We start from the raw sequence: 13834 nt of genomic DNA, 5'->3' as shown, positions 1-13834 counted from the left end.
ATATACATTTTCAAAGGGAACAGCTGCGATTAAATATGGTCCCTCGTATAATAATTCGAATTTACTTATCTCTTTCTTTTGAGCATTTGAACGTGTCGATCTTCTAATTTTAACTAAATTTCCAATATGAAACTGAATCAGTTTATGTGTTTTATTGAATTTAACTTGCCTTGTTTCGCTCGAACGTTTAATGTTTACGCGAACCTGTTGTCGTACCTTTTCGGTGTCAATTATTGACTTTGAGCTATGCAATAACTTGTCGATCGATAAAGTGGGTCTTTTACCATAAAGCACTTCATTTCGTGTAAATCCTATACTATCATGGTATGTATTATTATAAAGATCTTCTACCTTTGGAAGTATTGTAACCCACGACTTATGTTTGTGGTGACAATATGTACGGAAGAGTCTCCCTAGTTCTTTGTTAACTCTTTCTGTCGTGTTTGGTCTTGGATTACGCACGGTTGTGTTAATTGTTTTTATGTTAAGTTCCTCGAGACCTTTTTTAAATATTTTACTAATAAATTGTGACCCGTTATCGGTCATAACATTGTTTATTTTTAAAATGTTATTAAATTGTTTAATTTTTGTTAAACATGAACGCCCGGTAGCTTTACGCAGTGGATACAATTTTATATATTTACTAAAGGAATCCTGTATAACTAAAATAAATGTATAACCGAAAGTACCTGATGGTAAGGGACCATAGAGATCAGCCATTACTATTTCACCTACATAGTAATGATTGACTGACAAGGCCCAACATATTTTATATTATTACTTTTCGAAAGCTGACATAAATGAAACTTTCTAATTATATCTTTTACGTGCTTAGATAAGTTTTTCCAGAACATTCTTTCTCTTATGTATTTTATAATTTTATAAGCGCCTTGGTGACCCATCTCTTCGTGTACCTGGTTAACTATTTCTTCCCTTAATATAGCTGGTATATAAACTACTTCACATTTATTAGTTTTGTAATAATATATATTGTTTCTAAAGGTAATTCTATTTTTGTAACGATTATTTTGACCATTAATGATTTCATGAATTTCATTATCTTCACCCTGAAGCTTAGGCAATTGTTTGAGCTTTAATAATAGTGACTTATTGTCTTTACCGAGATAGAAAATCTGCGGTAACTTGTTTTTTGCCTCTTGAATTTTGTAAGTATTTGGAGGATACCTCGATAAAATATCGGCAACTATGTTGCTTTTGCCTGTTATGTACTCTATTTTATAATTTTTGGTTTGGAACTTTGTGGTGTCAACCCGTCGTCCTGTTTATTAATGTCATCGAGATTACGCAAAAAAACAGTTAATTCGATAACTGTATCTCCTTTTGACATTGCCCACATTTGTTGTATATGTCTCGGATAATGCCTAATCATGTCTGAAACTAGTTGTTGTTCTGGTATGGTGAAAGATAGCATTCGAACCTGGCTAGTTAGGCTTAAAAAGTGACCTAGCATGGTGGGATGTTGTGCTTTATTCCATTTTGCACATACAATGTCTCTTCTTATTTTATTTTGTTCTGACTCTCCCCAGTAAGTGTGAAGAAAGTCAGTTTTAAAGTCGTCTAGAGACTTCCATTGAGGAGAGTATAGTCTCGCCCAATCTCTAGTTTCACCTTGTAAACATTCATAAACTAAATCTAATTCTTTTCCTTTACTTGGAATTTTTCTAAGATACGCGGTTAAATCTTCTAAAAATGTGACGGGATGATTTTTATTTTTATCGAATTTTGGTTTCTCTGTAGCTATGTTTAAAATATTGTAAGGAGTATTTTCAATTACTATATTTGAAGAGGACGCCGGTTGTTGTGACTCTACAGTCCTCTCATTTCTTTGTTGTAATTCCCGTTCTAAATTATTAATTTTCATCTCCATTACACGTGTTGAACTTTTCATTAACTTGTAAAGTGTCACAAGTTTTACATGAAGATTATTGATTTCGACCGCTATACGAACTTGCATCCGTCGATCGTCACAGTTTTACATGAAGATTATTGATTTCGACCGCTATACGAACTTACATCCGTCGATCGTCACAGTTTTACAATATAATATCGCTACAACTTGCTTCGCTTACGGTTCACAAGAATCTGCAACATGGAAGACAAAGTTGTCAAGCAATATGTTTAGTTATTCTACAAATTAATTATTATTGAAAGAACTTCAATCATTATTTACAGCCTTATTGCTATTTATATTTGTAATATACTTGATTTAAATTTCATAATGAATAGTCATCGAGGTAACCCTCTACTATCAGTATGTATCGCCCAATACATACTTTTTTGTAATTAGATATTATCGCAAGACGGCTACCATCAAACCGTTTCTATATCATATTAATTTCATTATTATATTTTATTCGAGGTTAACCCCGATCTTCTTTATATCGCTTTTATATAATAAATATGATGTCTCATTGAGAACACTCATTCATATGACAGCCTGCCATACCGTCATTTGTAATAATCATTTGTATTATTTATAGGTAAAGTGCACGAAGCATATTCTCATTATAATTATATTTTGCCATGCATCCACCATTGATATATGAGTAGGCACTACACCGACAGACGGATCTGCGCCACTCCTATATTTCAGAATAATCAACCATAGCTAGCAGCCTCGCAGTATAACCCGCACAGCTGCACCGCCTAGTATCATTTCTTATTATGTAATTTGATATGCATTATTGCACGCGGCCGATGCGGCGAGCGCATCACTCTACGCGTCCAATTTGAACCGAGCTGCCAAGCATCATACCCCTATATATGCTTTCACGAGAGTATGACATTCGGCGCAGGTCAGCCTTAAATCTATAGAATTTTGTATGGAAAAAGGCTGGCGCCGAGATTTTTCCTTAAAAAAGTGGCACGTCATTTTCTTCGCCAATACACGAACATATCCATGAATACACGAACGATTTCACCAAAAACGTATGAAAAAAGGTAAGGTAGGATATAATGTCATTAATTTATTATTCCATGTATATGTATACATTTACTATGCAATCTCATGAATTTATTTGTATGTATGTTTCTATATATGACATATAATTCTATATATGTATGTATGTATGCATGCATGTATGTAAACTCTCCAAAACAACTTGACCAATTTTGATTAAATTTTAATATGTGCTTAACTGAGTCTACGGACGGCTTATATTGAACCCGGTAGGTGGCGCTGCGACCGATGTTATGTTTTATATATAAAAAAAAAATGTATTAAAATAACAATAATTCATTCTCACGTATTTATGTAAATAGTATAGTATAGTCCGTTACACAGTGTCTTTCACAAATAAATGAAATAAATTATGATACTGATACTCACCATTCAACGGATTTATCATTTTAATATTAAAATAATATCCATCTTCTCCTTGCCAAAACATCAGCGGGTATTGCAATGCGTCATATGATCGATGAATTTCAGATATTTGTAGCAGTTTCCCAGTATCGCGACGTGTAAGCACAATATCGCGTTTTTCCAATTGTTCACCAACAATCAGGATGGCAACTTCGTTTAATGTTGGAGCATTAAATGTGCGTTCGTGTGTTCCAGATGGTCGTTTATCTGCTTTGATGACAACTTTATAGTCATCACTTGGCATGCGCTCTAAAGCATTCTTAAACAACCTGTACAACGCATGATGTTCATGAAGCAGACACTGCAAGTCTTGAAGAATTGCTCGCTTCATTCCTGCATTGATCCCTAGGCGTCGATCAAGTTGTTCTTCCATGTTGCCCATGAAATATATTTGTAAAAATTTATTCTGTGTATCTTCGAAAGGTAGTAATGATCCAATTCGATGGTGAATCTGTCCTTGTATCTACAAAATAAAAACCAGACAGTATTAACTGGGTTATAAACACTTTTTCGGTGGGAGAGTAGAGTTCAGAATTAGCAAATATAATACATAACAATAGATAAAGTAAGTTATTCTTTAACTACATTATATGTAAGTACAAAAATAATTACCTTAAATGTCGGATTAAATCCTCGTTCTTCTATAATATTTGCCCCAAATGACGTCATTTGGAAACAACCATTGTATTTTTGAGTGTTTGCAAGAAAGTGGCGTGATTCTTGTGTTTCGCCACAAAGCAATGAATACAATGGCTCATGTGGCGAAGTCAACAACGGAAATTTTACTTAACCATTAAGGCAGCATAATCCAGCCGTTTCTCCGGAAAACTTTAATGCACCACAATACTCACAAACAAAGTCTATTTGCCCAATGCAAACGCTAGGATGCAAGCTGTAATCATTGCTGCAATCGTATCGAAACGCTGCTCGATTCAAATCAGCACTTGATAAATATCTTGTTCTGCGTCGCAAATTATCTATTTGTTGACCTCTGTTGTTCGCTCGACGATTCCGCATTGCCAACCGAGCTGTTTCACGGGCTGCTTCACTTTGCTCTCGATTGAGAAGCACGAAGTTGAGCCATACTATCGCGGCGCTGTTCACGTGCAATTTCTTGTTCTTCTTCAGTCCTTACATTTGCAGTATTTCGTATTCTTCTTGCATTACGGCTTTGTCGGGAAAGATTCGATCGTCTTGCTCGCGGCATTTTTAATTAAACTTCACTTCACTTCAATTCACCTAAAAATTTATTTCAAAAATTCAAATTTTCAACAATACCGAGTTTTATAGTTCACTTCACTGTTTATACGAATGGGCAATGGCACTATCACTAATTGTTTATTATTTATTTAATACAAATAGTTTGAATATTGATTTCTTAAGGGCGCTCCACATTCTCAAGAGACATTCACGCGAGAATCTCCGGAGATTCTCTGCGAGAACTGTAGCGAGAACTTCTTTGGGTACACACTCTCACAAAGTTCTTAAATAGTTCTCGCGTTCGATGACGATGGACGCAGAAGTAACCGCTGCGACAAGTTTATTGTTATGCGCATTCGCATATTATAATTATGCGTATGCGAAAGAGAAAAAAGTTATTAAAAAGAAGTGGCGAAAAAGAAGATGGTGGATGACAAGTATTCATCGTAATAGAACAAGGTAAGTACTTTTTGAACGACTATGTACCAAAAATGATCAACACTTTATTAATAATAATGCTAATGAAATAACTTTCTCTTTTTACAGCCTAACTATGGATCAGCAGTTACATGAATTAGTGGCCGAACCATCAAATGAATTTAAAAAGTTTACTCGAATGTCTTCGGTGGATTTTGAATATTTATTGAATAAAGTGTCAACACAGATTCCTAAGCAAAATACTCAATTAAGGGAATCCATTCCAGCTCGGACACGTCTTGCAGTAACATTACGATACTTGGCCACAGGAGATGACTACCAAAGTCTTCATTTTTTATTTAAAATATCCCCACAAGTTATTTCGCAGATAATAACAGAAGTTTGTCAAGCCCTAAATGAAGCATTAAAGGAAAATATAAAGGTATGTGTGAATGGCTGTTGCCACCTGTAAAAAAATACAATATGACATTTTATGATTTTTTATTAAAAAACTTATTAAAATTAAAAGTGTAGGTATTACAACAATTTTTAAATGATACAAGTTAAATTTTACCAACGGATGCCCACTTACGACCAAATTAAATTTTTTTAAGTGTCAAATCTAGTATCAAACAAATTGTTTTATTTATCACACAATTGAAAGGCTTCAATGATGATATTAGATGCAGCCCGGTTATTTTCCTGAACAAGTGAATTTGGCGAAATTGAACCTTCATAGGTTACAGTACCTATTTCTGCACTAGTGTTTGAATCAGGAATGTGAATAACTGGTGGGTAAATGACGTCATTCGACTGAATATTAATATTTGAATTTGGTGAGTTATGAATGATCGGTTCGGAATGTGAGGATGACGAGGTTCCAGGTCTCTGTTGATATTGATCGTGAGATGAATTGCGTGATAGAATAAATTGGCTGGCATGTTGTGACTGTGGTGACGGTGTTGGTACTGGTGTGTAATGAATAATCGGCTCGGAATTTGAGGATGACGAGTTCCAGGTCTCTGTTGATATTGATCGTGAGATGAGTTGCGTGATAGAATAAATTGGCTGGCATGTTGTGACTGTGGTGACGGTGTTGGTACTGGTGTGTAATGAATAATCGGCTCGGAATTTGAGGATGACGAGGTTCCAGGTCTCTGTTGATATTGATCGTGAGATGAGTTGCGTGATAGAATAAATTGACTGGCATGTTGTGACTGTGGTGACGGTGTTGGTACTGGTGTGTAATGAATAATCGGCTCGGAATTTGAGGATGACGAGGTTCCAGGTCTCTGTTGATATTGATCGTGAGATGAGTTGCGTGATAGAATAAATTGACTGGCATGTTGTGACTGTGGTGACGGTGTTGGTACTGGTGATGAGAATTCAGAATGTACTGCATATTGCATATACATGCCATCTATATCATGCATAAATCTTAATCTTTTTTCTTCCGGTAATTTTCTCAATTTTGTAGCCAAAAGCTTTGCATACAAGTCACAATCATCGTCTTCTTTTGGAATTGGTTGAGGTGTATTTCTTTTAACAGTTGCATTAAACGTAGACAAGGCTTCCTTCATAACTTTTTCTGCTTGAAATACTTCAGTGGGGTGTTTTCGCCGACGAATTGTTGATGCATTTGTATTGACTGTATGACTTTGATCATCAGCTTGCGGATTTTGATTAGTCTGATTTTCTTCAAGTTCTTCATTTCTACTAGTAGACGGCTCCTCCTAAAATAGAAATAAATTAAAATGATTATTTTTATTGTTGCAGCTACCATCGTGAGAATGGCTACAAACCGAAAAAGACTTTGCATTGAAATTCCCGCGTGCTGTGGGATCAATAGATGGCAAACATATTGTTTTAGAATGTCCCATAAATTCCGGATCGGAATATTATAAATATAAAAGAACATTCAGTATAGTTTTGATGGCGTTGGTTGATAGTCACTACAATTTTATTTTCGCAGACATAGGCTGTCAAGGCAGAATTAGTCATCGACGTGCCATAAATTTTTTTGGGAGACGGCGCTTTTGCCCTTTCGGAAAACATTATGAAACCCTATTCTGGAAATCACAACTTGGGATCCCAAAACGAAAGTTTAATCAGATTTTGTCTGGAGCACGGGTAGTAGTTGAAAATACTTTCGGCATTTTGGTAACAAAATTTAGAATTTTCAAGAAACCAATAAATTTACAACCCGAAAAAGCCGCCTTGATAACGTTGACATGCATACTCTTACACAATTTCTTGAGACGAAGCACTACATCATCACACATCTATACACCTTCCGGAACTATAGATACTTATGACAATAATAATTTATTAATAGAGCCCGGCTCTTGGAGAGGAGAAATGGAGAGCACCTGTGCTATTCGAAATCCGCGACATATTCCACGGCGAGCGGCTCATCACGCAACAGAAATAAGAGATGAATTCGCTAAATATTTCAGTAGATAGGTTATGTACTGGTTGTCAATAGACATAAGTTGATTGTACTAACTAATAAAGGAAAACTTGCTGTATCGTCGAATAAGGCGTTTTTGTACTTTCCTATATCTAATAATAATTATAAGTAATAAAAGTTGCTGCTTACCGTATTTATTGTTTTCTTACATTTCGTAGTATCCCCAAAAAAAGAGTCTATTATTTCGTATGCGAACCATATCGGCTTGTAAACATCGTCGACACCTGCTCCAGAGTTTTCTGATTTCTTAACTTTATTTTTGTACCCTCTGTAGCTTGCAAATAACGATGTTTTTTTGTTTTTTAAGTCATCAATGGGTATTCCCATCAGTTCACTTAGACGACACAACGCATCATGGTTTTTTAGTTTATTTTTGTAGTCTTTTAAATTTGTATTCCATAGCACGGGTTCCGCTTGGAAATATTCCAAAAATTTCAACTCAAGTTCGTTTGTCCAAGTTACGCTCATATTGACGCCACAAGGTACACAATTACTTCCGTTCAAGTCGGCGGCGCGCGCGCTACTGAGAAACATGCGAGTGTGGAGTCAATAAACGTTCTCGCCTGTTCTCACGTTCTCGCGCTCCTTTGTCTCGCGCCAAAAAACCGACAAAAAGTGGAGAAAAGCTGGAGAACAACGCGAGAACTTGAGAAATCGCTTCCACATTCACGTTTCTCGCATGTTTCTCGCGTTCTCGCGAGATTCTCTTGAGAATGTGGAGCGCCCTTTACAAATATCAAATTGTCATCTATACGTCATTACATAGCTGTCATTATACGTCAATTACATAGCTATCATTTGCGTTTTGATATTCCAAGTCTGATTCTTTTTGTTATACCACGTTTTATAGTGACTGACGTTTCATGTCAAGTCATACGGGAACACTGTCGAACGGGATAAAAAGTATCCTATGTCCGTCTCCTGGCTCTAAGCTACCTCCCTACCAATTTTCACTCAAATCTGTTCTGCCGTTCTTGAGTTATAAGTGGTGTAACTAACACGACTTTCTTTTATATACAGGGTGGACCAAAAGTCCGGTAACATTTCGAATGGTTATAAAAAATACAAAAGAGATATGAGAGAAAATATGTTTATTTATCCTAAAAGTACAAAAATCAGGGTTTTATTTTTTAAAAATAACGTCGTCCAAATGTGTCCTTGTCTAGTTTGGCACTCCTGTAATCTAGAGCGGAAATTTTCTATCACCGCCCGACAAGTGTTTGGAGAAATGTTCTGAATTTCCTCGCGTATATTTTCTTTTAATTCTTCAATAGACTGAGTGTTGTTATTAAAAACTTTACTTTTGAGGTATCCCCAAAGGAAAAAGTCCATTGGTGACAAATCCGGGCTGCGGGGTGGCCAGTTAATGTCACCTCTTTTGGATATGACTTTTTGCCCAAAAATTTCACGAACCGCTGCTATTGAGTCGTTGGAGGTGTGACATGTGGCCCCATCTTGTTGAAACCATGTCCGTTGATTAAAACCAGAGTAGTCCTGTAATGCTGGAGCAAAAGAGTTCTGTAGCATGGCAATGTATCGCTGTGTGTTGACGGTAACGGGACGGCTTCTCTGATCCTCATAAAAATACGGACCGATAATTCCACTGGCTGATAGAGCTGCCCATACAGTAACTTTGGGCGAGTGTAAGGGCTTTTGGTGCTTCAATTGCGGGTTAGCATCACTCCAGTATCTGCAATTTTGCCCATTTATGTGAAAATGTGCCTCGTCTGAGAAAAAGATGTTATTGAAGCTCGTAAACCTCGCAAACATTTCGTTGGCAAACTGCAGTCTCTGAGTGTAGTCATTTGGCCTTAATTGTTGTACAATTTGAATTTTATACGGGTGTAAATGTAAATCCTTGAAGAATACGATTTAAAGATGTCCTAGACACATTTAAAACACTAGACCGCTTTCGAGTAGACAGGCCAGGTTGTTCTTTAACAGATGCTCGTACGCGCTCTATGTTTGCGGGCTCACTCGACGTCTTAGGTCGGCCGGATCGTGGTTGATTTAATGTTGAACCCGTCTTCTCAAACTTCTGTACCCAATTTTTAATTGCACGAGTTGATGGAGCTTGATTTTTATTTCGTATGTTGTACTGTGTACAAAATTTTCGTTGCGCTTCAGTCGCAGAATCGTTGTTGCGATAGTACTCGCGTACGCAATATGCGCGTTGTGCTCCGCTGAACGACGCCATTGCACTGAATTCCAACTAGCCGCTCTCGCGCTTAGTAACGCCCCGCTCCCCCCTATCCCCCGCAATTGGAAGCAGCGCTCGATTCAAATGTTACCGGACTTTTGGTCCACCCTGTATATAGATTACAATTTATAATTAAAACTATTTTCTAATTTAGACTAACTTCTCGATTGAAGTCAAATCCAATAATAATTTACATTGCTAATGAATTAATAATGCATCCTCGCCTCGCATTTCACAATATCAAAATGTCCAACACCATCCCGAGCAGTAAGTTGTTTTTGCTTTGGTATGCCCAATAAGTCACTATCAATTTGGTACTCTCGATACGCCTGAACCACTGCCAGATCAGATACATGAAATATCATGCGCAGAGTCCATTTTTTGACTTTATAAATGTTCTGTAATAGTTCATAAATTTGTCTAACAGATCTACTCCGCCCATCGCATGATGAAGTGGTATACTTATATCTTTCCAACTCCCTTTGATGGTAATTTTTTTCACGGTCTGCCTCAAGTTGGAGCCAGCATTTCTCAACAGCCACAAACTCACTTGTGGCTCGTTCAAAGGGTGTTTGAACCCGGCCTGTGCACGCTCGGAGGAGCCTACGGCGCCGCGGAGTTGAGGTGGGCGACGCTGAAGGCGACGGATTTGCCTGATGTCGCTGCCGTTGAGGAGCACCCCGTGACGTGGAAGCGGCAGGTGTCGTCGCTGACGGCACCGGCAAGGACGTAGTGCCGGGCGGCGGCGTTAGCACTGGTGGTGGATATTGTTGTGATGAGGTGGCAGTAAAGGCTGATGTTGTTGCTAATAAAATAAAAAACTATATTTTAAATTGGGCACAAATAAATTTGTTCAGGCAAAACATTGTATCTTTAAAAATAAAGGTACCTAGTATAGAGCCTGAAGGAATAAAATCCAACATAATTTCATCCGTGGCTGTGGTAGAAATTTGGGGAGGACAGACCGTACAATTAGAATCTCTGGTCGGTGATGGTTGAGTGTTTCTCACTGATGGTTGAGCCTGAAAATATGAACCACTTGATAATTTTTATTTAAAGAAGAAGAAAATACACTAAAAAGCCAAGACCCCAAGCAAAAAAAAAATTAGCATCAAAGCCTCTCTCTATAATTCCAGCTTGACCAACAACAGCAGTCAAACCCATTATACACAACACTCTCTCTTCTGAAGCAGTGAGAGTTTGTCTGCTGCTTGGACCACCACCAGTACCAGAAGCCTCACGACGTATTGCTAAAGCTTTTTTCTTAGTTTTAGCTTTCCAGTCTGCCCACACCTGGACATTATTTGTTAATTTTTGTCATTAATATTTTCATGAATTATTTTATAATTTTTGAAATAAGCTGATTGATAATAATGAAGTGAATGAATGATAATTAAAGAAATAATATTTTTAGGGGGGTTTTGTTAGAACCATACCTTTTTCCACTTGTCCCTTGGTTTTACTACTCCTCCACCTATGGAGTTTAATAACTCTTCTAATTGCTGCCACTGGCCGACTGGTCAGCTTTAATTCGGCCTTGTGGCCCTTGCTGGGGCCTCGTTATATCGCCATAACTAGAAGAAGTTAAAACTATTTCAGAGAAACAAAGGGTCTATTGATTAAGTAAAGAATCAAACACAATTATTGTTTGTTTCGTAAGTGGTAATATTAGTTCCTATCGCGTATCGCGTCATTGTTTATGTTTCAAACTTTCAAGTGCTATAGATTAGTATGATAGATTTTCAGATAACAAAGGAATATATTTACGAAATAATTAATAATTTTACGTATCTTTCCATAATTTCCAGTAAAGTTGCAAACTGTTCTGGGCTTGCTCGAGATTTATATTCCACCCTATTTAATTTTTAACACTTCAAATAAATATTCTTCAAACTTCAATTCAAAACAAGAGTTGATCCCGCGCTCAAAGTACACAACTGCGACTTTGACGTTGGTTTGACGTTTGTAAGATCGCTCACCATAGACTAAGGCGCTGACTCCACGAGCGAGAGAATCGCAACGAGACCGCGCTTCTATCGTCGGACAATCTCCACGAACGAGCGATAATTCCGCCGCGTATCGTCGCGAGTCGTAACGGAATCGCAGAGTTTCCGCGGCGACTCGTAACGGTATACCCGCGTTTCGTTGACGACGCGTTCCGAAAGAAAGAATTCAGTTACGTGCCAGACGAGAGCGAAATAGTGTCTCAGTCGATAAAATAACTCTTTATTATGGATATAGTGTTATGGGGTGCTTCTGCAAGTACGCTAGTGAATATGCAGTTATTGTTATAAAGGGAAAAGAAGCGCCGCTGGTGGACACATCCCATGTTGCTACGTCGTGAAAGTCATGGACATTTCCATGTGAATTATGAAGAATATCGAAATCATCCAGAATGGTTTGAAGATGAATATTTAATGCCAATTCCTATTTTCGATGAACTGTTAAGTTTACTATCAAGACACTTATCAAAACAAGATACTAATATGAGGAAAAGTATCGGGGCATGTCAAAGATTAGCAGTAACACTACAGTAAGTTTAAAGCAGATTATTTATTATTTTACTTACACGCTTATATCAAATTAAATTTAAAATTTACATTCCATCAAAGTATTCTAACATTTGAGCAATATCGTCCTCGCTTGTTGGTGTAGATGTACGAGAATAAGAGTCTAGAAATGTATGTGATGATGGTGTGTATTTCTTAATTACGGCCATAATCTCAGTTCGGGCATCAATTAAACAGTCTTCTTTTATTTTGTCCATAAGTGGTAGCAACGAACGGAAAAATGCCTCATTTCCACGCTCGTCGCGATACTGTGGTTGAACATTATTTCTTTGTATATACTCTCGCGCATAACATTCGATATCTCTTTATTCGATTCCAGAAACATTTCGACTAATGTTTTCTTTTTATTAGACGTGGATGGTTCCGTAACACTAGGGTTGGTATTAACCGAACTGTCGTCATTATCAAAAACATCTTGACTGTCCTCATTGATCATGTTTGACAATGTTGAAGCGTGTTCTGTGTGTTTCTTTAAAAAAAGTAAAGCATCATAATGAACATACTTTCGTCGTTTTGAGGCAGCTTGACCGGATTTTGGACATTGCTGCAACTTTAGCTCCTTACGAAATTGATCCCTTTTTTTCCATTTTGTCATTAACTCAAGTCCTGAAGCAAAGAGATAACTTTTAATTTAAATAATATAATAATATATAAGTATACATAATTAATTATTATGTATTTTAATAAAAATAACAACACTCGAGCCTATTTTATATTAAAAAAATATATGATAAAGTATAATTTTTTAATAATAATGTTATTTTCCAGATATCTCGCTTCTGGAACAAGTTATAAACGCCTTCAGAATAAGTACAGAATTTCGAAAAAAACGTTGGTTAAATTAATAAAAGAAACATGTGGAATTGTATGGAAAGTGCTAGCACCTAAAGAAATGGCAGCCCCGAACAAAGAATCGTGGAAAAGAATCTCAGAAGGATTTAAAGACAACGCGAATTTCCCACATTGCTTGGGAGCACTAGACGGCAAACACATTCGAATTCAGTGCCCTCGGAATTCCGGCTCTCTATACTTTAATTATAAAAAGTACAACTCAATCGTTTTATTGGCTTTGGTGGATTCGAATTGTTTATTTACTGTGATTGACGTAGGTTCTTATGGCCGTGAAAATGATTCTACCATTTTTCAATCTTCAATTATAGGCCAGAAGCTAAATAAAGAAGCCCTTGATTTGCCGGAAGAAGAAGAACTGGTATTTGGCGGACCCAAAATGCCATATGTGATTGTAGCTGATGAGGCCTTTGGTATTCATCGAAATTTAATGCGACCGTATCCAGGTCGATGTCTTCCTACGGATAAAAAGATTTTCAACTACAGACTGTCTCGTGCGAGACGTTACGTAGAATGTGTCTTTGGGCAAATCACCTCAAAATTTCGCATATTTCATAATACAATAAATCTTCAACCGGTCAGTTCAATCCTTGTAGTAAAAGCAGCTTGCGTTTTGCACAACTTCATAAAGCGTCGAGCATTAAATGCCACTGACGGGGAAAAGGAAGACATATCCAATCAACAAAATATGACACCTGTACTTCAAAGATTATTTAAAAAATTAAAATAACATAAGATAGAAA

General features: G+C 37.0%; 2 protein-coding genes across 2 annotated transcripts; both read left to right on the top strand.

Annotated features, from left to right (window-relative positions):
• The first annotated feature begins 4705 nt into the window (after positions 1-4705).
• Positions 4706-7584, top strand: LOC125072396. The gene is made up of 3 exons (XM_047683019.1): positions 4706-5044; positions 5132-5444; positions 6779-7584. The coding sequence occupies exons 1-3, from the start codon at positions 4890-4892 to the stop codon at positions 6788-6790; spliced, it is 480 nt and encodes a 159-aa protein (XP_047538975.1). The 5' UTR covers positions 4706-4889; the 3' UTR covers positions 6791-7584.
• Positions 7585-11945: 4361 nt separating this feature from the next.
• Positions 11946-13431, top strand: LOC125072426. Its single transcript, XM_047683054.1, has 3 exons — positions 11946-12205; positions 13011-13286; positions 13403-13431. Exons 1-3 carry the CDS (start codon positions 12000-12002, stop codon positions 13416-13418), a joined length of 498 nt encoding a protein of 165 aa, XP_047539010.1. The 5' UTR covers positions 11946-11999; the 3' UTR covers positions 13419-13431.
• Positions 13432-13834: the final 403 nt, after the last annotated feature.

This window comes from Vanessa atalanta, chromosome 21, assembly GCF_905147765.1.
Source record: "Vanessa atalanta chromosome 21, ilVanAtal1.2, whole genome shotgun sequence".
Classification (NCBI taxonomy): Eukaryota; Metazoa; Arthropoda; class Insecta; order Lepidoptera; family Nymphalidae; genus Vanessa; species Vanessa atalanta.
The sequence above is the reverse complement of the archived record's forward strand: the minus strand, read 5'-3'. Positions and strand labels throughout refer to the sequence as shown.

Excerpts from the sequence above, each read along its gene's own strand:
- LOC125072396 (XM_047683019.1), top strand. The coding sequence starts at position 4,890 with ATGACGATGGACGCAGAAGTAACCGCTGCGACAAGTTTATTGTTATGC. Across the intron at positions 5,045-5,131 it reads ATTCATCGTAATAGAACAAG|CCTAACTATGGATCAGCAGT; the intron begins GTAAGTACTTTT and ends CTCTTTTTACAG.
- LOC125072426 (XM_047683054.1), top strand. The coding sequence starts at position 12,000 with ATGTTGCTACGTCGTGAAAGTCATGGACATTTCCATGTGAATTATGAA. Across the intron at positions 12,206-13,010 it reads AGATTAGCAGTAACACTACA|ATATCTCGCTTCTGGAACAA; the intron begins GTAAGTTTAAAG and ends GTTATTTTCCAG.